The sequence below is a fragment of the Pagrus major genome, chromosome 3 (assembly GCF_040436345.1).
Source record: "Pagrus major chromosome 3, Pma_NU_1.0".
In the NCBI taxonomy this organism is placed as follows: domain Eukaryota; kingdom Metazoa; phylum Chordata; class Actinopteri; order Spariformes; family Sparidae; genus Pagrus; species Pagrus major.
The window spans coordinates 13,760,995-13,786,945 of NC_133217.1; the positions used below are offsets into that span (position 1 = coordinate 13,760,995).

Sequence of the window (25,951 nt, forward strand, 5' to 3'; positions counted from 1 at the left end):
GGAGGGAGGGGGCAGACAGACAGACACGAAGTACTGTAGTCTGACTGGCTGAGTGAATGTATGGACATATAAGAAAATAGATTTGGAAGACATGACGCAAGGAATAACCGAAGCAAAGGTGAGATGAGGGACGAACTCGGGGGGAATAAAAAATAGCAGCTGGAAGGCAAAGAGAGGGAGGATTGAGAGTGCGCCAGGAAGAACATGTCAGAAGGTCAATGAGAGGAAGAGCGACGGCCAATGGGAGTAAATGAGTTGGAAAGAGGAGGGAGACTATATATGGGGAGAGGTTTTTTTTACCTATTTTCTGCATCTCGTTGCCATTCTGTGCTGACAGCCAGCGTGACATTCACAGCAAGATAGTGCTTAATCTGCACTGTTAGCGAATCCTAGAGGTCTATTTAAAGGGAGGCTTCAGCAGTGTGTGTGTGCGTGGGTGTGTTTTTCTTCGTGTGCACACGGATGTCTACGTACGGGGGTATCAGTTGTCTGCACATGTATGAGTGTAATCCAAATACCCTGGGTGAGTAGAGTGTCACATATCTTGCTCTGCTTAGTCGCAATTACACCGACTAGACTCTCGGTGTGAGGAAATTTCATCTGGGCGAACATAATCCCAGCATCACATTTTACATAATACCATAAATACACAAACAATACTCGCAATACAAAACCCCAAACATCCTTTTTCTGGACTCTCTTTGTCCCTCCCTGCGTCTGTCTGCTCCCCTCATCTACGATTCAAATTTGTCTTTGGACGAGAGACAAAGACGCAGAGAGCATCTTGTTCCTGCAGTCAATAATAGAAGTGCCTTATGTAGTGCACGTTGAATACAGCTGAGGAGAATGAAACTCATTGTTTGATGTCTGAGAGAGGTCCTTTGGAATATCAACGTATCTTTGCATGGCACAGCGTGTTTATTGTAAATAAATGCAATGTGAGAAAATGTTGAACCAATGCAGCAGAAAATTGCCTCCAATTGTTAACATAACACGTGCAGCATATCTAACAGTTTGGCTAATGAACACGTCCGCGGACCGCTTTTAGAGCAATGTGCAGTAGAATGTAACTTTTAACTGGCAGTGCACATCCTGTGTAGGGCTGCGTGAGGCACAGGTCAAAACAAGATGGCAAGCTTTCATTTTTTTGGGGATGTGTCTTCAGTTTTGGGACCCAGCAGAACTATGAAACTTCAACTTTTCATGGAGTTTATGTCATATGGGTAAGTTAATGTCTAGTAAGCTGTACGAGGGGTCATCTTTTATTTTTTTCATGTACTTCAATCATTTCCCTATCATTTAGTCTGCTATTGCAATCTCTCCAGTCTGCTATAATCAAAGGGCACAGGTGAACAGAAACAGTAAATAGGGTAATAATATAAACTCTCAAAACCACACTGCCAGCTAGAGTCATTTTCTGTATAGCAGAAGATTAATTTAACAAAATAAAAGACACTTTATGACCAATTTCTGTCTAAAAGGCCTATTTTTACAGTTGTTGAGTGGACCCTCCCCGGCACATACACACCACTAGCACACTGCTTTCACACAGTGTAGCCAGTCTCAATGACTTTAGTGGAAGCCAGAGTGGCCCACACACTTTACATGTTCAGTGTAGCCTCTGTGTAAGGCAGTGCCACAGGAACCATGCACTCAGCCATTAAATTAAGATATATACCATGAACCGCCCATTCCAAGTCATCGCATAGCTAAAATACAGAGTTCAGCTCTTCCCTTATTCTCAAGAGAAACCATAAAGCCTTCATACATGAGGTCTATCAGGGGCTATATCCTCACAAAATGAGCATCCCAGTGGTGCAAACATGGAATAATTTCAAACTAAATAAGCGTCCCTTGGGGTATCGAGTAACAAAGCTATCCACTATCACATATAGCCCTTCCCATGAGTAAACTTCAAACAACCAAATGTTTGTGTGTGTGTGTGTGTGTGTGTGTGTGTGTATGTGTGTGTGTGCTTGTGCCAGTAACTGCCTCCCTGGTGGGAAGATAAACCCTTCCGCCCCATAGATCCTCTCAGCACCACTATTTGTCTCTTGACGTGTCAGCGCATATGCGCGCCTTGACCGCATCATATCCGAATTAACCTCTAGATGGCCGCCATTAAAATGGAAATGGGCGAGCTCAGCGATCCCGCTCGCCTCCATACATTAGGCTAATGTCTGGGCCAGGACGACACTGTCTGCCATTACAGACAAGCCAAATGCAGTGGAAGGCACTTGTGATAGGCTTGCTCGCACTTAGCCCTCCCCCACATCAGGTTGTTTCCACTGGGCTGAATGGTAAATGCTGCTTCCTTAAAAGGGCAGAAAAATGGAGCCTGCGTCGCCCTAATGGGGCAAATGCGAAGCTTGGAGTGGCCTCCTGCTGCATCAGTGTGTGAAGGAAAACAATGATCTGTGCATAGACACACAGAGAGGACACTCAAGCAAACACGTATGTAAATGCACACACGCACACGTGTCCATCACATGCTGAGAACATTTATTCTTTCAATAATTGGTTGATGCCCATGGCAACACATAGTTAAAGCACAGACACACATGCGCAAAACACACAAAAACACATTGTCACAGCAACATAGCTGGAGGATGAAATGTGTGGGGTGAGAAAATAAACAACACCCACATGCAGAAATGTAGCCAGAGATTAAAACGGCGAAGAAGGCGGCGGCACGCTAACACGAAGACGAGGCACGCATGCAGAGATGCCCACTTGCATGAGTGCATGTTGCTGACTGTTATCAGGGCTGGGGAAAGAGGCACAATGGAGCATGTGTTCTCTCAGACAGCGAGGGAGAGAAGGGGGGAGCCAGGCAGTTCCTTCCAGCTGGGTCATATTTAACCAGCAGTATCATCATGCGGGCCAAAAGGACCTGCAGCCCAGCCACCCACCAGCATAGAGCCACCTACACACTTTTGCACCATTTCAGCCCGTCCCTAAAACTACACAAGCATTTTACACTGTTAAAACACTGATTCAACGAAGATACTATTATGCGTTCTTCATCATGTCATTTTAAATAGCCCGATGGTAAGTTGGTGTGTGTGAACAAGACAGCTCCACAGCAACCCACGCACCAAGGCTTCAAGCTAATCAATAGAAAATAGCCCATTCAGAGTCAAAGGCACGTTACGGTTGATGTTCTTCCCTTTGAGAAAGACCCCTGTCTTTGTGGGAGAGTTTATTCAGCACTGATACAAATGGGCCTCCCACACAAAACACTGTGAGGCGAGATGCCTGGAGAAATGTGCATGTGTGTGTGTTTGTCATTGCGTTTTCATGTTCGAGTGTTTGTGCACTCATTTGTATCTGTGATAGAGCACTTGAATGCAGCCCTGCTTCCCACTCAGCCTTGCCCCTTTCTCTCTCTGTTTGCCCTGATTCCCTCACCTGGAAACACCGTTTTCTATTCGGCAAAGTACAAGAGAGTCACATGCTCAGTTAGTCGGCTTGCACTGCGGTAGGGAGACAAGCCGCTAAGAAGTATGTTTGTGAGTTCTTTTTAGTCTTAGGCTCAGCCCCATGTCCGATTACTAGACCTACCCCTCATTTTCAAGTGCCCCCTTGCCCCTCAGAACAGAGTTACAAGGGGAAGAGGTGGAAATCTCCCCTTTGAAATGGGACAACACCTCAACACCCTCATATGTCCAGTGTGCCGTCTGCAGCTGTGGTGATTTCTCTTGCATTACCGTGGCAATCCTGGTGTTATCACATTGCCACTGAATAGATTGCACGGACGCTCGCAATATGTTCACAACTTCACACTATCAATCGAGCCATCATTTAACAAAGAACACCGCTTCATTAAACAGCCACCAGGCTGACATTAGCAGCCCCTGCTCCTACCCTGCCAGTCTGCACTGATATTAGAGGAGCAGAACCAAGTGCAGCAACTTTGCCACTGGACTTTAGTAAAAATTTCAGGCGTCACACACCATCATAGGTTGGGAATGCAACATTGAAACACAGCGAAATGTGTGACTGTTGGCACAAATCAGCAATAACAGCACAACATTAGGTAGCTACAGAGACATCAGCAAACCAATGGCAATTATTCCATGAAACAAGAGAGTTGTAATAAACCTCTGTTTGAAGAGGACCAATAAGAATCATTTTCAGCTCTTTGTTTCAATATAATTATATATTTATTTAACGCTACGTGCGATAAGCCACACTGGGTATGCAGATACATCACATGGCTGATGAAAGGTATTTTATCATTTTTAAAGTTTCTAATCACCATTGCTTTTTATGTTCTTAAAATAACCGTCTTGTGTGCCTGCTTAGACAGAATGTTGGAGAAGAGTTGGCACTGCAACAACGCTAAATTAACTCTAACACCTGCTATTCATCCCCCGAATGCATGTGTCTTCAAATAGCATTATCTCCATTCATATTGTAGGAGCCTGCCAAAGCTTTTTCTTTTCTTGTAACATTGTTTCATTTTTTCTTTTATGCATTATAGTTATCGTTTGTCTATTTAATTTTTGCCATTTGTTTTAACATCCTGTTTAAGCAGATGGGTAGTTTTAAACTGGATTTAATTTAGCCCTTTTTATTTGTAGCTCTTTTGGTCAAAGAATATTGTAACCCTTTCTTTTAACAGGATGCGGCTGGTATATCTTATGGAGAGTCTGCTGAATGAGTGTGCTCTCCCTCCACCTGCATGGCGGTGGCAATTGTCGTTCACCTCCCTTCAGTTTGCTACGTGTGTTTTGACGGTTGTGCAGGATTGTAGGTAGGGTTCTGGCCTCCCCCGTCTGCTGGCTCAGTGCCACGAGGTCCATCTGTGTTCTCGAAACCTTAAGGGTTTTTTGGGTGTCAACATAAAGGCAACTGATGTTCGTCTTTTGGGACCATCTGTGTGATTTTAATCTAATTAAAGCATTTCTTTAAGCGTCTTGTTGTTGTTGTAATCTTGCGCCAATAAATCTGCCCATGTTTGACTGAAGTCCACATCTGTTTTTATTTACAAGCTGACCCGGAGTCACTAACTTCTCAGGGTAGTCACATATTGATGAGTAAAAGATGGGATAAACAAAGCGAGGAGAGAGTGAAGTGCAGTTCAAAGAGCCTCGTTCACCGCTCCTGTCACAGAAGCTGTATGTTGTTCCCATGACAACGGGAAAACACGAGAACGCACAAAGACAAATCCCTTTCCTCAATTATTTAGTATCGTTCAAGTCCGCCTCAACACTTAATCTCACACATGCACACACGCCAGCACACAGGCACGCACGTACAGTACATCCAAACGCACACGCTTGAACATGCCGCAAATAGTTTCAGTTTTCTCTTCCAGCCTCCCTCTTACTTATGGGGAAGAAAAGCACAATTATGTGTGATACTAATGTGTGAAACAGTGAAAGTCAATTATCACCTCATTGTCATTCTGTTCACATGTGACAGCTGGGCTCTCTGAGTTATGTTAGACTGAAACCTAAGCTGAAGAGCCAATCTTGGTTACATCCTGGCACAGATTTGCACTTAAATCACACAAGAAATAAGTGAAAACTACACTTTCTGGATAATCAATAGCATCGATAGGAGGTGGCCTAATGCAATTATGGGTGGGTTAAATGTATGAGATGGATAAGAATGTTGATCTATGTGTGTTATATGAGAGGACCATTCATGAGCGTGTGATCCCCTCTGAGGATTTTATATTAAACCCAAGAGGAAGCACTGATCCAAAGGTCAGGTCATGACCGTCCCAGCAGGACTATTCCATCTATCACTGAGAGACGGATGAGCAGCAGGCGATCACTCAGCCACACTTCGGCTTACTGTAGCGCGCTTTCACCTTTCAACTCGGGTCCTAACTGCCCCCAAGGAAGGCTCAAGTGTCAGCTGAAGACCACGGCCGCAATGTATGGGCCTGCGTGCATCACTCGAATGGATGAGAATTTATTCAAAATGAAAGCAGATATCGCCTCTGTTGCATTAAAGCCAGTCAGAAGGTTGCATCTAATTTGCGCAAAAATTCTGACAAAGCTTTTCAATGAACATTTGACTCTGCACTCCTCAATTACATTCAGAGAGTGGCTGACTTTATACATTTAGCCCAAATATAAGACATTTCGGACACATCTGAATGTTTTGTCAGGTTTGCCATTTTCTAACATGCCTTCCTGTGACGCTGCATTTCTTGATAGGTACTTGCATCTATTTCAGTGCTAAAGACATCAGGAGAAACTTTCCACTCATTTCCACTCATTAGGAATTTATTCTGCCCGTGGAAGCAAAACACGTAATGTGAGCCAGCAGATAACTACTTCCTCGTTGGGTTAAACTTGTCCGGTCACCAGACACTTTGAGGGTGATTAACTCTGGCAGACACACTTTGGACTGACTGATAACATTATGAACAAACAACTTTTAGAACAGTGTTTTCTCAAAGATCCAGCCCAGACATGTTTCAAGATGGGATATAAAAAGTTGAATCATCTCGCTAGAAATCCTTCAAATGGCTTCTAACACCTCCTCCCTCATTTGAAATTTCAGAATCATTGATGCAAATAAATTTCCAACAAGATGTCTTCTACTTTCTCTGTAAAGAGAGTACAGAGAAAACGTACACTTTTGGAAATTAATGTGAAAACAGCCCTCTACTGTCAAACTCGGCGCATACATCATTCTACACAGTGAGGCTCAAACATCCTTCTGTAGAAAAACACAGTTTTGGCTGGAAGGGGACTTCAAAAGATAAAGAAGATTCGCTTTCTGGCTCTCATGTTCAGTCAGTTTTTTTAATCAATGTTCTTTTTGTTAGACAGGTGACAAACCCAAAACACAGTCCCGTGCCATATCACCCAAAAAACACAACTTTTTTGCGACTTTTTTTACACTTACGAGATGTAACATGCTAATTAGTGATGTTTGGACGTGCCAGAAGATGGATTTTGATCCCTTGGGGCAGAGCCAGGTTAGCTGTTTCCCCCTGTTTGCCCTGTCTTCATGCTAAGCTAAGGCTAACTATAGCCTTATATTTACCGCACATGCATGAGAGTGGTATCAATCTTCTCAGCCAACTCTTGGCAAGAAAGCAAATAGAACAAGTGTATCTTCCAAAATATCAAGCTTTTGTGAATATGTAAATGTCTCAACCAAAGCCTGTCAAAATTTGATATAAATTATTATTTCTCTTTAAAGCATGAAGGGCAAATGAAAATTAAGTAAAAATGCTTTAAGCTGCTAAACTCCAAAATGGACCTTACGAGAACAGGAATGCATTCACTGACTCTCTCCACCTGATGACTCTGCTGCTCTCCCAGAAAAAGACCACTGACAGATTGCCTATACGTCGAATAAAGAGTGAAGCGGTACAGGAGAGGAAAAAAGACAAGGACAAGGACAAGATACCTCCTGCCTGAGATCTAATCTTCAATCTCCGGGATCACTGATATCTGATAAGAACAGTGTAAATCAGGAAGCTAAAGAAACCCCTGCCTGAGCTTTGTGTCTACACAAGACAGACCGGGCATCTACATCTGTCTCTCACTTTGTGGGGATTTACAGTAGCTGGAGAGAATTCCCGTGTCTGATAATAACAGGCGGACGAGAATCTGAATCAAGATTGAGACTTCTCCATTGTAGCTCCGTTCCATCGAGGCTCAGAGAGCTCATACACACTAAGCTCTGGATTTTTTATATCATTTATTTATTTATTTATTTCCACCTGGAGTTATCCTGGGAAGATTGACAGAGTATCATCTTTTTCCTGATATATATTGCCTTGTAGCAGCCGTACAGCTGTTGTACATATTCACATCTGGGAGCTGGCCAGTATAGCTAAGCTGGTCTTCTGTCTTCTACTGGGAAAATGTGGGAAGGAAAAGTGAGATACTTCTAGAAGAAGCACTGTAACATTTTTTATGTGTGTATGTTATGTGAGTTTGTGGAAAAAATACTGACTGTACTGACCTAATGTTAGCTAGATGAAATTAGCACCATTAACATTATCTAGCGATAACCTTTCGCAGCTAGTGTGAACAATGTTATACACAAACTGGCAGCCACTTAACGGGGCAGATGATTCGAACAACATCTGTGTTATAACGTGAATGGTGGGGCATGGACTGCCCCTTTAATATGTCCTTGAGCAAGGCACATTGCCATAACCTCTCCATCCATGTCTTCAATGGACCTGAGTATGCCAAAGTGCTAACAGCAGACGACGAGTCTAACAGAGGAGCTCAGGAAAATTGTAAATGTGAAGCATGAGTACTGCCAGAAAGGACTAGGAGTGCTAAATTTATATTCCCTGGATAAGTACATCAGCCAAAATGTACATTTATTAATTTAACGCCGTGCTCAGGGACAGGCTGAGAGTCACTTATGAAGGAAGTGAATATTACCCATTTGTTTTCCGCCAGGTTTTTTCTCCGCTTGTGCCGAATTTGAACTATTGACTTCACAACCGGAGCCCCCAGATATACAAATCCCTCGTTCTGAATGTGCATGCGTCATCGTTTAAATGATGGCAAGCTGCTTTGCTGCAGTCGCACCGTCAAACTCGAAAAACCATTTTTAAGTGTTTAGCAGACAGAGGAAGCTGTCGGATTGTTCCTCATCATCTCACTGAGTGCCACTTGGAGATGTTCAGCGAAAAAGTGCATCTGGATATAAGTTCGTGAGGTCTAAGTGTCCAATTTGTGTGTGTGAAAGTCATGAAGCTGCGTACGCTGGAAAAACACGTGTGTGCATGAATTAGCGAGTGTGCGCAAGTGTGTGTGTGTGAGTCAGTGTGTGTGGCTGTGCGATCAGTGTGACGAAGCACAGTGACAGAGCTCTGGCCATCTGGAGACAGATGACAGTGTGAATCACCAGAGAGGAGGATGGAGAAGGAAAATGGGGGAGGAGGGAGGTGGTGGGATGGACGGAGGGACAGAGTGAGGAGGATTGAAGAAGAAGGTCCGAGGGGGAGACACAAAGAGAGAGGAGAGGGGAGGGATGACACATCAGCAGGTGGGTGGGGGAATGAGGGTGCTCATGGGGACGAAGCACACACAGATGGACACACACACACACACACACACACACACTTCCTGTCTCTCAGTGGCCCTTTTTGAGCTAGCTAATGACCTGCTTGTCAACACTTTAGTCTAATCATCCTGGAGTGAATGGGGGTGGCAACTCAGACTCGTCCACACACACACACAGGCACGTGCCCACGAGCTTACTTACACGCTGTTAGTTGTTGAAATGGGAATCTGCTTGATGCCTGATAAGAAAATGAAGCCTCCAAGTACATCATTTACTCTCCTCTCCTCTTTAGAGAGGAAAATCACTAGGGCCCAGATCCAGACACTCAGCTGGTGTCAGCTTATCACCCCTCCTCTCCAACAGTCGTCTCCCCTCTCCGCCTCTCATTCCCCCTAACAGTACATTCTGTCCTGCTGTTTTTTTTTCCCCCTCCTCGTACCGCCTCTTTACCATCTCCATCTTTATCTCTACCGCCGCTCTCCACAGACCTTTCTTCTTCACTCAAATAGAGGGGAAAAAAGTAACATTTGCAACACTCATCTACTTTGCATTCCGGACTTTTCTCTGTTTTGAGTAAATAGATAATGTCATCTGCTTCTCGGGCTCCCATTCCATCCTTTATTGCTCAACGGTGAATGTAGAGAGCAGATGGGAGATAGGAAGCAGCAGAGCGTGCAGGTATAGTGGAGGATTGGAGATTGAGAGTAGCAGGCAGACAGGTGGGGGAAACAAAAAGGGAAGTGAGAGGCCCGTATACTCATCATGAAAACACCTACGGGAAATGTAAGACACATACGTTTCTAAGACTTACAGGGAGTCGATACAAGAGTTCTTAAGTGTGTTCACAAGACCACTAAGACGACCTCAAGTCTGGCTTCTTCACATGCCAACATTTATCAAACAGGCAACGCCGTGCCTCCATGATGGTGATTTACAACGTGAATCCTTGAGTGACATATTTACATATTTTCTCAATGAATCACTTTGATTGATAAAATGTCAGAAACGGGTTTAAAATTCCCATCACGCCTTCCTAAAGCACAAGTTGACATCTTCAAAATGGCACCAGTCCATCTAACAGTCCAAAGTTCAAATACATTTAATTTAATATATCATGAAGCAGATGTGAGAAGCTTCAAATGACTTATAAAAACATGTGCAGGTTAATTTTCTGTCAGATGAGAGATAATTTAAGCTCTGCATGCGATGTTAATGAGACAATGTATGAGTGTGAAAACATCCAGTGAACTATGTATAATTAAATCAGCTACATTTTCTAAATTAATTTATGAAAGTTATTCAAGTTAAATTCTTAAAACTACAAACAATTTGCACTGCAAAAAGAAAGAAATTAGTTTCATTTTATTTTACCATTACTTCTCGACTGATATCGGAGATCTTTCGACCAGCTTGCCCTCATCTTCCTCCTCCTGACCGCTAGAAATGCATTCTTCACTTGAATATATTAGGTGTCAATTTTACATAAGTGTTGATGTTTCTATATATTCAAAAATGGGCAGATAAGTTGTTGCTATTTCAGGAGTCACCTGACTGGTACAATACTGCAACCTGGACTCTAGTTTCTGGAAGGCACATGTCTGACTGACGGAGACTGTATACAAAAACAAAGCTGACATTCCTTGCACTTTCCCATGAGTAGTGGGTAGGGCAAGGATATATGACCTTAAAATAATATCACAATATTTAAGATCATATCGCGATACATGATATATATCTCAATATTTAAAAATATCCTCAAAAGCACTTCATTAATGTGTATATGGGGCAACAACATCAAAAAATCGCCCTTCTTGGATATCGATGTTGCAACAATATTGTAGGGATGACGACTGCTACTTTGACAAAATACTAACACAATGAGATTACTGGTCAACAGTCTTCACTAATGGGGGTATAATGACTAAGTGGGTAAAGACAAGCATTAGAACAAGTGGAACAGTCTGGTAGGTTCGGAAAAATGCATCACTTCAGTGTAATGTGACCTCTGAACAAGTGTGCACTTTTGCAATAAAGTCAATTGAATGGAATTTTTTGCTGGTATGTGACTTTTGTGTATTATTGCCTCCACCAAGATGTTTTCTCCCATGTCCATTTGTTTGTTTGTTGGTTGGTTTTTCAACAGGATTGAAGAGAAACAACTGAACTGATTTCCACGAAATTTGGATGGAGGATGGGTCTCAGCCCAGAATAGACCCCGTTACCTTTTGGTGTGGATCCAGATTAAGGGGCGGATCCAGGGATTTTTTTCTCACTTCCTTTAATGTTTTGAGATGTTGTTCATTTTCAACACTGGATGAAATAAATGGATTTCATGTTGTTTTTTTGGCATGTGTTGTTGATCATGTCCACACGGTGACCATGGATGTGATCTAAACATGGTTTTAAAGGTGTTTTTCTTAACAGCTCGACTTGATGATTATGATTCCATCTGCATTGTCTGGTTGTTACAGAACTGGTGATCTTAAATTATGGTTAATCAGTTATGGGTGGTTTAAAATTGAGAGTGATACAGGGCTATGGAGTTTGATATTGACTTAGGATTGATTGAATTAGAGGGGACTGCAGGGCCTTCTGACTACAGAGTAGTCTGAACTTCTTTTTCTAAGTAGCTGTAAATGGCCAAACTAAATTTTTCCCTCAGCGAGCATTCCTGTAGTTGAACTTCTCTCAGTGTGAAGTTATCGGTAGCCTGCACCGACACTATCACAGTACCTAAATGCCAGAACAGTTACTAAATTTAGTGTAAATCCAACAGCAGAAACCTTGTGATACGATCTTTTCAAACGAGGGTCTGAGGTCTGATGCTTTAAAACCATGAAAACGTTGGCGGAATCCCAACTGATGGAGCCGGCTCAGCCTCTGCTGAGGAGCAGCTGCTGCTGAGGCTGCTGGCTGGGGGAGCTGTCCGCGGTGCTGAAGAGAGAGAACTTCAGCTGAGGATGGGATGAGGTTCAGCTGCGCCCTTCGCTGTCCAGGGTGCTGAAAATGTCACCGTACAGTGAGTGTTTGAGGATACACACGGGTCACTGGAGCCTCTCTGCTAAATTATGGATAATTTAATTCCAGTATCACAAAGCGACGACCATCCCTGTGTTAAAAGTGTAAGATGGAAGCTAATAGACTCTACAGTTTACTTAAAGGTGCACTATGAAGAGAAAGATCTTCATTGACTGATTTGTTTTATGCCTAAACAAACTAAATAAACAAACTCTCTTTGTTTCCATGACTAAATAAACAACCTGACCTTAAAGGACAACACAGTTTCATATTGCTTTCCTCTGTTTATATGTGGCGGACCCTGCCACCTTTCTAGCTTCAAACAATGTTCTGGGAGTTTGTATCATAACCCCATTAATTTTTGTAAATATCTAAAAAAAAAACTGAGTTTGAATTTCCTCTCATAAAACTACGCAGCGCCCCTTTAATAATCTACAGCAGTGTTTCCAAATAGGTGCTCCCAACCCACTTAAAGTCGAATCAATTAGAGGTCCGCGGCCTTTTAGTGCGCCCGAGGCTCTTGAAAATTAAAATGTTCAAGTTTGTCTTTTGTTTGTTTGTTTTTTTTTTACTTGTGGAACTTCAAAAACGACTTTATACCAAGGTTTGTCCTCGCTGCATTATTTGCGCGGAGACACACAAACACCCGCCCGTGCACTCCCTCCTAGACTCCCGCACACGCACACACACACACACACACACACACACACACACACACACACACACACACACACACACACACACACACACACACACACTCTTTGGCCCTGTCTATTTTTTGAGGAGCCTCATGACTGCGCGAATACAAGCAAATGTCACGAAGTTAAAAAAAAAAAAAAAAAAAAAAAGATAAAAAGGAAAGGGGCATCAAGCCCTCCGGTCCTCATAACGTTACCGCAAGTTGCATCATGAGCTCGACGCGGTGCCTTTATATAAAAAGGGTGGTGGTGGAGGGGGCGATTTGGAGCAGAGGACGACGGAGTGATCTTGCGTGTAAATGGACATGCTGAGCGACTGTCTCATGCGCCGCTGACGAGTGATCTAATACCGGCCTAGCTGGAGAGGAGAGGAGAGGAGGGGAGAGGAGAGGAGAAGAGGGAAGAGCCAAAACACGCACCAAAAAGGCAAGACACGTCATCCTCAATCTGCCTCCTCTTCCCTCTCCGGCCTTTGCATTATCTCTTCTGTGCGTTAAATGGATGGAGGTTGAGTATCGCTTATTGAGCGGGTTTTTTTCTTTCTTTTTTTTTTTTTTTATCCCGAGAGAGCGCACTACCCTTTCCAGTAGCTCTTTGTCAAAAAAACCCCTCTCTCTTTGTCAGTGTTGGCTCCTGGGAACGATAATATGGTCACAGGGGAGGCTGAAACTTGTTTCAAGTAAGGCTGCTTGACAAATGAAGGCGGTATTAAAGCGCTGTCGTACACCTGAGACGAGATCTGTGATGCTTATCAAACATGGCCTGGAAATGAGCAGTCGTCTAATTTGGCCAGCATCAAACATGCATGAGCCTCTGTTGGTCATTAAGTATTGCTGCTAAAAGTACGAGAGGAGGGGACAGAGAGACTCCACGGACCCCGGGTCCTCTCCTCTCTCGTCTCCTCTCCCCCCTCTCCGCTCCGCCTCTCAGCATAGTGTGAGGCTCTGGTGCCGCTCAATGGGAGGATGGGGCTATTGCTGGTGGCTGCAGCACCGAGGGACGCGCCGGACCACCTCAGCGTGCCATATTCAAACATATTTACCGGCTGCGTTTAAAGTAAACGATGTTACAGGGAGACAGATAGATAGCCTGGCCTCTACTCCCTGCTCTTCGTAAATATGTGCAATAAGTTAGAGTCGCTTTGCTGGCTCCAAAAGTAGAGAGAGAGTGGGCAATAAAAAAGAAAGAAAAAAAAAAGCTCCCAGGACGCAAATAAAACAAGAAGCTTCCAACGAAAAGAGAAGCAATGAGATTTACTCCACGGGAAAGTGGAGGGAGATTTGTCAGCATCATTGCGGAGCCGAGCCCAGTGTGATCATCGCTGCGCGGTTCACGACACAAGTTTGATCAAGAGGTGGGAGTTGCGTGGCGGTGGGAGACGTGTAAGGGGTGACGTGTGCGTGGAACAAACTCAGAGCGCAGTATGAGACGACGCACGGGCCTACTGCGCTTTGGTGAGGCTGAAAATGCGCCCGGTTTCCCACTCACTCGTGGATTGTGTGCAGTCAGGACCGAAAAGGTATGAGTGGGCGAGCACAGAGCCATGACTCACTGTCAAATTCAGGACTGTGGCCGTGGCAGTATTCTTGGCTTTTGCTAAAAATAGGGGGCCCATTCTGTGGTGAGGAGCCAAGACAGTGATGAAACGGTTGGCTTTCTTTGCCAAAAGGACCTGCTCGGGATGGCAAATGTGAAAAAAATAAAATAAAATATACAAAAAAAAAAAAAAAAAAAAAAAAAATGCGGCTCTTCCCCGAAAAGCTTAATACCACGAGCTTTTTTTTACTGGTGAACGTCCACGGCTACGGGAAGAAAAAAAAATCACGGATCAGTAAGTGAGTCTCTCCTCTCAGAGAACACATTAGGGGTTGCGAAGACGTGAAAGTAAATTAATAGTAATGATAATCTGTTGAATGCCCAGCTCCGGTTGCAGGACTTCCATTCGCAATTAATCAAGGACAGAAAGCCCAGAGTCAGTTAATTACCCCTCTCCAACCCCCCCACCCATTACGTGCACGCGCTTGTGCACGCACACACACAAAGCCACAAAGAAAGAGAGGGAGAGAAACTGTACACAAAATGTTGCTCATTGATGTTTATCTTATGGTGGTGGGGAGGGGGGGATAGTCACACACACTCTTAACACACATGCACGCGAGCACACACACACATACACACCCTGTTGGACTCTGAACAGCATCATGATCAACCACCTCAACTGATTTACCTGCTTTTTTTATTATTATTTCAAGGAAGCAACACTCACACAGGATGCCTTTTCTCCAAACATCCCCACATCCGCCAACACAGTCCTGTGCTGAAACGCACCAACAGACTCAAGCACAGACACCGGCTCAGTTGCCATTCCTGCTGTCACCAAAATAGCCTCCCCATCCAGCCACCTCTCCTCTATTAATAACTTTGGGCGCTGCTGGAACAGCGGCATCGCGGCGAGGTTGATCCTTAAATGCGCCTTTTTAGGATGGAGTGCGTGTTGCTGATGCTGATTTGCATTCAGCCAGTGGGGGAGATCGTGGAGGAGGGTGGGCGGTGGAGTGGGGGTAAAGCCTGCTGCATTTTTACATGCCTTCAGCTGTACAGATGAGTGGTGGGGGGGGGACTTACCCTTTACTGAGGCGGCCAGCAGCCCCATATATAAGAACAGCACCCGGCTCCAATGGTGCGCCTGCACTCCCGCCTTCATTAGAGCAAAAATCCGTATTCCGTCCCCTCTCCTGCATGCGCATTCCGCTCTCCTCGCAAGTCCCGTAGCTCCGTCCCGGTTGGAAGCGGCGGTCATGGCAGGTCTTCTTATCTGGTCTGGCAGGCACGATACTTCTCAGATGGTCAAAAAAGGGAGATTCACTCGGTGTCGGCGCTGAGAAAAATCCCAATGCATGGAGGAGGCTCGGATCTCGCAGCTGGACTGAACCATGTCATGCGGGCACCGAGGGGTTCAGAGTCTCTGTCTGAGAGGGTAGATTTCACACCTAAAGGGGGGAGGAAAAGGAGGGAAGGCAAAGCAAAGAAGGGGGGAGACGTGATTCAAGTGGCCACCGATCTACCCCGCACGCGTCAAGACGAAAAGCACCAAAATCCCTCGTCCGCTCCACATATGCAGTAGATATGACCAGAAGGACGTCGGAAAACCCAGGAGATCTCTCCTTCAGTTCGTCCCGCAGCACTTATATGTCCTTCTCTGAGTGATCTCCCGCTAATAACAACATTTGCGGCGCCGATAATCCACGTTTAAACTCGTCATTATGGATTCAAACGAGCGGAGCGACGAATGGTGTTGATGGAGAGCCGCACAGGTTATCCTGATCCAAGGATGGTGTGTGGGGGGAAAGAAAAAATCGCCTCGTTTTTAGAAGTTCTCGACCAGCGTTGGAGTGCAGTCAGTGATCGTATTGTATATAGAGAGAGAAATATGCGGTATGTAAGTATTCCCAGTATCGCAGCGCTTGACCACAGCGTCGTCTCGGCTCTGTGCGACGCCAAGATTCAGACTGCAGACCTGCTCCTTCTCTGCGCGTCTCTCTCTCTCTCTCTCTCTCTCTCTCTCTCTCTCTCTCTCTCTCACCCTCCCTCTCTCTCTCTCACTCTCTCTCTCTCTCTCTCTCTCTCTCTCTCTCAGTACCTACCCTCTCCAGTCACATCATATGCCTGCAGATATATCTAAGTTACTTCATTCACCATGATCCACTGAGTTAAAGGGTCCATCACCAACTTTTCACCCACTAAGTCATAATCCTCTAATAATAATAATAATAATAATAATATATGACGCATTAGATCCGCCTTGTTCCAATTTGTTACGGTGAGATTTAGGGGCCATTCTCTCCCATCCATTAAGGCCAATCACCGGGTCGCCCAGCAGTTTAACATAGATGTCCACTTCCTGCTCACTACACGTGAAATTGATGCTCAACAGGCCGGAACCCCTCGCCACTAAATCCGAATGCCATTTTCCACTTTTGCATATGACCGGTGTAATTAGTTTTCCCGCAATGCGCCGCGCGTGGAAACAGTCGGGATAATGAAATGCGCGTTGGCCCTTCGACCCCGCAACATATGATGGAGATGATAAATATGCCTCCCACGGGACCACTAAATGAAACTTTGCCAGCACCCTCCCTCCCTCTCTCTCTCTCTCTCTCTCTCTCTCTCTCTCTCTCTCTCACACACACACACACACACGCACTGTTGCGTCTATTCCAGGGACATATTCAGTTTTCTGGAGATGTGAATGGTTGCTGGCTAATTATAGGACAGTCCAAAGAGTTAAAGTTTGTGTAGTCCTGCATGTTTGAATATTATAAATAAATCGGATTTGAGTCATTATGGGCTAACAACGACTTCCTCTTGTCAGCTGTTGCCGCTAAAAAAAGCGAAATCAGGGAATATTTGAGATGAAGTCGGATTAACAACGTCTGAAACAGTGAAATGGTCTAATCCACCGTGAATCATCATTCTCAAATTTCATCCGGTTGCTATGACAGCCTGGCGAGATCATAACAGATAGTTTTCTTTCAAAAAAAAAAAAGTTTTAAAATGGTTCAAAATAAACAATCAAACGCTGACAAGCACATGCGTGAGAACAACCGGGAGAAAATGATGACTCAAGAAGATCCTCGGAAGCACAGGACTCCGAAATGGTTCCTGGGTGCGTTTGCGCCTTTTCCGCGCTCCACCTGGATCCACCCCCACGTGCCCAACGACAACTATGATCGGGTGTGCCGACACATCTGGAGGAGAGCGAAGGAGGCCGGGGAGGAGCTGGGTCGAGTTCAAAGTGCACCTGAGAGACAGCAGGATAAACATCACACTGCTCCAGACAGCGAGCCAAGTCACCGGTAAGGTTGAGCTGTCCATGATAGACCACATACAACACAGACAGGAGGGCTACAGCAGGCATACACCATGAATCACATTACCTAACCTTAGTCTGCTGCAGTGTGTCAATGAATCAGTCTCAAAATGGTTCAATAAAAGTAATTTAAAGGGTTTTACACCACACTCACTTTGTTCTTGAGTGTGCTATCATCTCATTGTCCTTCCCAGGAATGTGATAATATAGTAGTTAAAGGGTAAGATCATCCAAAAATAAAAATGCAGCCATTATCCACTCCCCCTCATGCCAATGGAAAGTTCACAAAACATTTCTGGAGCTTCACATCAAAGCAGCACTCTCCTAAACAACTGAAGTAGATGGGGACTTGTTTTAAAGCGTAAAAAAATCAATAGAGAAAACACATGAAATGGCTCCATATAGCTCACCTGCCATAATCCAAGCTGACTTGAAAATATGTTATTTACACCTTTTTTTTAAAGATGAAATCTTCACTGTAGCTGCTAAAATAAAAACATTAGCACATCACCTGTCCTGATGTGACCTTGGGGCTTTCGGAGACTTGGATTACAGCGGACGAGCTGTATGGAGTCCCCTTCTTCTGCTGTTGTTCAGGAGAATGTTGCAACGCTGTTTTGCTGTGAAGCTCCAGAAATGTTTTGCGGACTACAAAACTTCACCCAGCATGAGGGTGAGAAGATCATAACTGAATTTTCCGTTTTGGGTGAACCTAACCCTAAATACTCTCATATCAAAAATTAGAATATAGTGGCTTTGGGTTTATTATTCCATGTTTCGACTGTATTCCTTGGAGTGTGTCTGTGTAGGCTTGGAACAATTGAAACTTCTATCTATCTGCCTACCTACGGTGTCTATCTAACATCCGTAGTTAAAACTCATTAATTTCTCAGTTTCAAATACCCCATCATGTCTGCAGTTTGAGTGCTGTTAGAACTCATTAATATTGGATTATGAGTTTCTCACTGCGGCTATAAATGTCAAACATTAGAGACACATGTTTTACAATAAATTTCTACAACACATGTAATGATATCAAATGTAGAGGTCATCAGACATTTTTGACCTGTAGCTTCTCTTCCACCAAATGGTTTGTTATGCCTATGTGTCCTTTTTTCTCATGCCTACCATTTCTTTTTAAAATTCATTACATTATTTGCCTCAATTGGAAAGACCTATAGAAAATGGAAAGATGAATTGAAAGGAGGATGGATGAGAAGTTCAGGCCTTTTTCTAACCCAGATCTTAACATTGCGGTGTAGATCAGGTGGGCTGCTGTGCGGTCACAGACCCACTGTATAATGTTAATGTACACCATCTGCTCGCCGGCCAACCGGAGCTTCCATGACGTCTCCGTTATCATAAGCATCCCGGGTCTCACCGGGCCGTCTGTTCCGCTTCATGGCCTCGGCAGTCGACAGGCTGGTGACTAAAGAGTAGCCTCATTAAAAAGTCATGGTTTGAAGCGGGTGCTGCACCACACATACAGGATGGTGCCACGGACCCAATGATTCACACTCTATCAGGCAAAATGTTGTTGGGCTCAACTAAAAGTCAGGTCAAATGTAACAAAGACATTTTGGTGACCCATATCAACTGGTTAACCTATGGACATCTTAAAATGTGATGGATGAAAAACGACTACCTCTTACAGTGCCTTCAGTTTAACCTGTTCTGAGCATGTTCATGATACGAGTGACCTTTACTTTATACTACATAATCACCACACTGATCAGATTCTAAAATAAATGTCAACTGCTTCTAAAACTCCTGAAAATGCCCGACTATATTGGAGACTTGTAAAACGATCTGACGACGCTTTCACACATTTCACTTGCAATGAAAAAAAGTGCACCATACAAGACGGCGTGAGCCAGTTAACCTTGTAGTGGCAGCAGTTTTGGTGTGATGGCCTGTTAAATATAAAAGATGTGTTAACCCTGCCACACTCCCACACATGTCTGCGCCTCTCTTCCTGTCTAGGGCTAAGGAGCGGCAGAAAGAGACAGATGATTTGGGTCTGAGCACAAAGTGTAAGGAGGACGAGCAGCAATACCACACTGACGCCATCCTTCCCTGCTCTTATCTCTCGGGCCGCAGACATCCCCATGTTGCCAAGCCTGCACGGGTACTGAGCCCTGTGATGGAAGTTGAGATGAAACAGAATGAGGGGGTTGCAAAGGGGAGAAACATTTTGGTGAGTATGGTGACTTTGGAGGCTGAAGTTGTTTCATTTGTTGCTTTACTGTAAGCTAGTTAACCTCTGCTTTTAAGGGTTTTAATCATTCCTTTTTTTAACAAATCACTTTCATGTCAGCTGAGAGATGTAGAAGATAAACAAAGGATTGTAGTCACCCAATCCAACAGCAGAAAAGAAGAACAAAGTTCTGCACCTAAACCCGGACCTTTGTCGCGAAATCCCGTCTGCTCTGCCGCTGAAGACCACAGCCCATTCCTGCAGAAGAAGGAAGATCCTCCGCTTCTCTCCAAGCTACCTAAGGACACATGTGAAAGCGAGATTGAGAAGAGTCTAAGAAGCAGCTCTGACAGCAAGCAGGATTCCCTGTGTTCTAGCCCAGAGAAAGCCTTTCCTCCGTTATCTACCATCAAGGTTGGCATTCTACCATGTCCCACAGAGCCTCCAGCCTCAGGGAAGATGCATGGCCAGTGGGAGATTCCCCTTTCATTCCACCCACATGACATCCCCACTGACACTTTGGCAAGCGGCGTGACCGCCCAAGTGCAGGCTCCTGTCCAAGACAAAGCAGAAGCAACTCAGGCAAACTCAAAAACCAATGCAGCACCAGCAGGCCACACGCAGAACATACTCTTTGACCTACTGGCTGACTTCCCTGCTCTCCAGCTCCCAGAGAAACCTTTAGCGTTGGGTGTAGTGTGTGGAGGGATTCCCGAGGCCAATGCTGCAGAGGGGAAAAAAGGGCATACTCTCCCACCAAACCACCGCCAAGAGAGTGGGGCTTCCCATCAGAGGAGGATGGAAAATGTGCCCCACGAGGTCTCCTCCATCTGTGCAGTAGATCAGAAATCTGCGCTGGACCTTCAAAAATTTGGCTCGACCAACCAACGCAAGTCTCCAACCATCAGCTGTGAGGAAGTGAAGGCCAACAATCCGCCGCCTCCTGGAGGTAATAAATCTGCCGTGTGTCTCTGCCTAGCTGGGCTCTTTACAAGCCTCTCCTTCTATCAGTTGGTATAAATAATCTGGTTATCATTAATGTAGTTTTATGCCATTCTGAATACCCTCTGGAGCAACAACGGCACAAACACACACAACCATCCCTGTCTGAGAATCAATTATTGATATTAATGATACCGTCATACTCGGCTAATTTAAGGGAGAGGAGAGGCAGCAGCACCTGTCCCTGGCAGAAGTTGCTTAGTGCAAAGTTTGCAACAGTACAGCTCTCAAAGTTTTAACATTTTTCCCTGAGCCATTTTAAAAACTCATTTAATGAGCCTCTTTTGTTTTTTTTTGCCCTCATCGCATCCTTTACTCTGTTTGACTTTTTCTGAAGTTGAGACCTACTTCTTGATTGAAATAGTCGTGTCAATAGCGAAACAGCTAAATCAGAACAACCCTATCAATCAGGGGGCAGCGCTCTGTACCACTTGTCCTCCCACATGCAGACACACACACACACACACACACACACACACACACACACACACACACACACACATACATGCAAACATTGCGTTTCTCTGTGTAGGTGTTAACACAGTGTGACTCTGCATCGGCGTTGCAGAGAAGTACTTCCTCGGTCGGATGACTCAGTGGGAAAATGTTTTCATAATGAGGGGATTATTGTGCAGAGGCAAAGTGAATTACACGGTGAGCCTTTCCGCACTGACTGTTGGTGCAGAACAGAACAGTGGACACAGATATGAATTAAGTCAACAACAACTCAAGTACACTGTGTTAATTTTAGTAGCGTACAGTACATACAGTACCTCCTACAGCCTTGGCACTGAGATCATAACTTTGCAATTATTAACAACTAGCCTCTTGGAAAAAATGATTTGATAAAAAACAAATTGGTTGTTAAAAAGAGAAACAAAGTTAAAGTCGAGCTGAAAGGAAGAATGCCTTTTAACCATTTTAGATCATATCCACAGTCATGTTCCAGACCTATTCGACAACATGTGCCAATAAAACCCAACCCAACCCCAAAACATTCATTTGATTGTATTTTCTATCAAAATCCAGTCAGGTCCTGTAAAACTAAACCTCAAGTGTACTTACATAAGCTTGGACCAACCAATGTAAATAATATCATGCCATCCACCCATCAATCAATCTTCCACTTTAAGCAGTGAGATTTTACTGATTACTGCACAAAAGCACAACTGTAGCTGTAACTTTAATGGGCTCATTGTGAACACAGCCGGCAAGAAAACCACCTAGGTACTGTAATCCCTGTCGTCAAATTGGCAGCCGGCGGTCTCGGATGCTGCGTCAGGTCCTGCTCGGGCAGCGTTTGGCTAGCCTTCTCATCACTTAATCGCCTGCATTTACTGGGAGTTCCCGGTGACCCTGGCAGATGGAGTCGGCTACTTTGACACGTAGCTGCATGGTGAGGAGTGTAATTTACATTCCACGCTAACGCTTTTGGCTACTATATACCGTATTCACATTTTCCTCTGCGGTCACGCTCAGGGTGGGAAGCTCAAATGTCCTGTTATGGTGTTCCAGGTTAGAAGCTGTATACATTTAAGGAATTGTTATCATTTCACCACTTCCTGAATGATCAGCAACTGAAAAGACATTTGATAGTGAAAATCCAGAGGGACCTGGGCCATATTTCAACATAAAACAACATATTTGATGGCCCAACGTTAGACAACAAGTAATGTTAGCATTCAGCCTCTTCCTAGTTAACATTACCATTTGAGTACAGCAAGTGTGATTCACTTTCAGGTTTAAATAAATGTGTCCAAGATGTATACTGATATTTTAGCATTAATTTCCACCTTTCCTATAACAGTAATATTAGCCAGGAAGTGGTTCAATGCTAATGCTAGCTGTTGTCTGACATTAGCTTAGGTTATCAAATATGTTGTTTGGCCTCGAAATATGGCCTGATGTCCTTCAGCATTTTTACTATCCATTGTCTTGTAGTTGGTAATCAGGGAGCAGTGAAATGATAATTTGTTGGATTCCCTGCTTTTACACAACTTGCAACCTGTAACACAGCAATACCACATTTTAAGCTTCCCACCCTGAGTTAGGTCAGAGGAAAATTGCCGCCGTGACCTCCCTGGTGGAGGTAATTTTATGATTCTATTATGTTTCTGTTTGAATTCCCTCCACCCTCAACAGGTGCACAACAGGAGCTGAAGGTGGCTCTGCTATATGAATGTGCATATGCGAATTATACTGCTGGCACTCCTCCAGCCGTTTGCAGTTAGTGCTGATATGATAGTATTTACTCTCTGATAGCATAGCCCCGTTGATTCAGTAGCACTTTGTTGACACCCTGAGGGAGGGAGAGGGGGGGACTCCTTTACAGCAGAACATAACACAGTCCTGTCAAGCTTACCCTCTGCATCACACGCAACGAGACACAGGCCAGACAAGACGATGTGCATGTGAAATGGGTAACAGTGCTAATCCTTGCCCTCTTGCTGTGCATATTGCAGTTGCAGGTGCAGATGGCGTGGGTGTTAATGCCAGGACCTGGGCAAGCGCTGCCAAGGCGGGCATGAAGCAAGCAGCTGCCCCTCAGGAGAAAGCCAGACCTTGTACCTTTCAGCAGAGAGTTACCATTAACACAGCCAAAGGTAAGTTTATACCTTGGCATCTTTATCCAACGTGCGTGTGTGTGTGTGTTGTGTGTGCAGGGGAGTGGGTATTAAATTTCACGGGGGGCAGCATGAAGAATTCATCATGATCATCACCGGTTGGGCACATTTATTTTGCAACACAAGCTAAGCTGATGGCTACAGCATGTTCTCTTGCCCTTTATACATGCTGTGCTTTAAAAGGTTTTCTCTGTAGCACTTTTAAACATCAATATATCATTGTCAAATTAATTGTGATATTTTAGGTTATTTCCTGGATACAAATGAGGCTGTGGTTGAGGTGATTGGTGGTCTCTATCTCACACCAGTGGTAGTGTTAGTGTTTGTGACATTAATTAATGTGTGCCTTTTATCAAGCTCAACAGTGAACACTGGCAGATCTCTGGCACCGTTTGAGGTGGTCTGGTATTGATATAAATAATAAAGTGACATTTTTACAACACAGACAAGCATTCTGGACAGTCTTAAAGCACAGAATTGTACAGGAAAGGTTATGCTGTCCATTATCACAACATACTTTCCATAAATCCTCCTGCTGCCGGTCGCAAATAAGATGCTGCGAGACAATTTTGACTGTATTGAGCAGATGAAACCCGTTGTCTTCTTGTCAATCACCAAATTTGTCTTGACATCACAGAAATTTTAAATTAGTTTAGATATGTCTGTGTACAGTCAGCCTGTCAAATTATGAGTCTAACAATGAGGAAACCATTATCTAAACTGAATGATCCAGTCAGTTGTTGCTCCGGAGAAGTTGCTTATCTGATGCCAGTCAGTTATAGCTGGATTTGGGAGGGGACCATGCAGTATACCAAATTCTGTGTACAAAGTGACAAGTTAACAAAGGGTTCAGAATTTTCAGTGATGTTACCACCGAGGAAACTTTGCAAGTTAGCCTCAATTTTGAGGTAAATAAAGGCAGACACTTTTTAAAGTCAAAGGCATTTGAGTGAGTGAAATTAGAGAATTACTGATCCTCACTGGCAGACATTTTATAGTATGTCATGCATAAAAGATTGTATTAAAAAGGCAAGTTCCCAAAAAAACAAAATATTGTTTCTCATAGCTTCATCCTTCTATTTCTTTAATCCTTTGTTCTTCTGTCCTTTTACAGCCAGGTACTGTTCCGCTCAGACTCCTAACCATCAGACAGCCACCCCAATGGTGGCGACTATGCGTCAGGGCCCTCGACCCCACAACCCAAACCGGTTTGGTAGGCCTGGCCATCCTCCCATCAATCAGGTGAATATATTCCTGAGATTTGAGCTGATTTACAAATATACATTTGAATATGTATGCTGTGTTACATTGCTGTTTTCCACTATTTTCTATGCCACACTGTATTCTTACCTATTGTATATTCTATACGTGTGTTTAATGTGATACATCCTAAAAATGGATAATTATAATGGCGACATCTATCTGATAACCTACTTTTTAATGGCTTACTGATTACATGCATTTTTAACAGCACTCACAGAGTTCAGATCTTAAATCGGGAATAAAGGGAGAGATTTGCTTTGAAGTGTATATGACTTTGCAGTGACCCACATCATCACAGCTCTACTTATCCTGCATTATTGCTTAGTTACAGAACATTCACAGCTGATCAGAGGCTCTGTAAAACCCGGCTCTCAATCCAACAAAGCCTCTGTTGCCACCGAGCTCTCTCTTTTCATTTTTTACTGTAAGTGAACCACAAGAAAAAGACTTATCACACCATTGTGGTGTTAGAATAAAGACAAAGCTGTTATACAGCTGTACCAGCGATTTTACCAGCATTTTGAGGTAACTGTACTTAACTTGTAGCTATTGTATTTTATTATATTGAGTATTTTCATTTTCTGCTTCTCTTTACTTCTACTACACTACATTGAGGCAAATATTGTGCTTTGAACCCCACTATATTTATTTGATGACTATATTTTCTAGTTACTTTGCAGTTTGCATTTCGCTCAGAGCCAAAGTAGCACATTTTTAAATTATTTCATTTTGTCAGCAATTACAGATAATCATAAAAGTGCTGAAAATACGATCTGAATATCGGCCAATAATCGGTTGACCCGTAGTATACAGTGTATAGGTACAATACATGTTGACATATTATGCATAATTGACATCTAATAATTTAACTTGTACTTTTGATACATAAGTACATTTATTGCCAGAAAATAACTTTTGATACTTAAAGGTGTTATTGATAACATTCAGGCTCTAACTGTGGCATTCCATTTCTCCCCTAGGCTAGCTAACTAACATTAATGTTGCGATAGCTAACGTTTCTCACAATTTTAACATTGCTAACACTTAACGTTGACATCGCTAATGCTAGCTATCGTGAGGCAATACAGTATGCTGGGCGCATGGTGTAACTCAATTTTTACGTTTTTTCCCACAAACTTGTAAATAAACCTGGTGGAAGCTGGAACCAACTGCAGAATTCTTACACAGAGGTAAATGAAACAATCATTTTGGACCTGACAAACATTTATCAATTTGACTTTTAAGTTCCTTAATATCTTTAAAATAACAGACT

General features: G+C 43.7%; 1 protein-coding gene across 1 annotated transcript in view; it reads right to left on the bottom strand.

The window, feature by feature from the left end:
• csmd2 (CUB and Sushi multiple domains 2) overlaps positions 1-15,522 on the bottom strand; it is a 241,593-nt gene extending 226,071 nt beyond the window's left edge. Inside the window, exon 1 of the mRNA XM_073463092.1 lies at positions 15,348-15,522. Within this exon, the coding sequence (XP_073319193.1) occupies positions 15,348-15,522 (175 nt within the window). The remainder of the gene's footprint in view (positions 1-15,347) is intronic.
• Between the last annotated feature and the right edge of the window lie 10,429 nt (positions 15,523-25,951).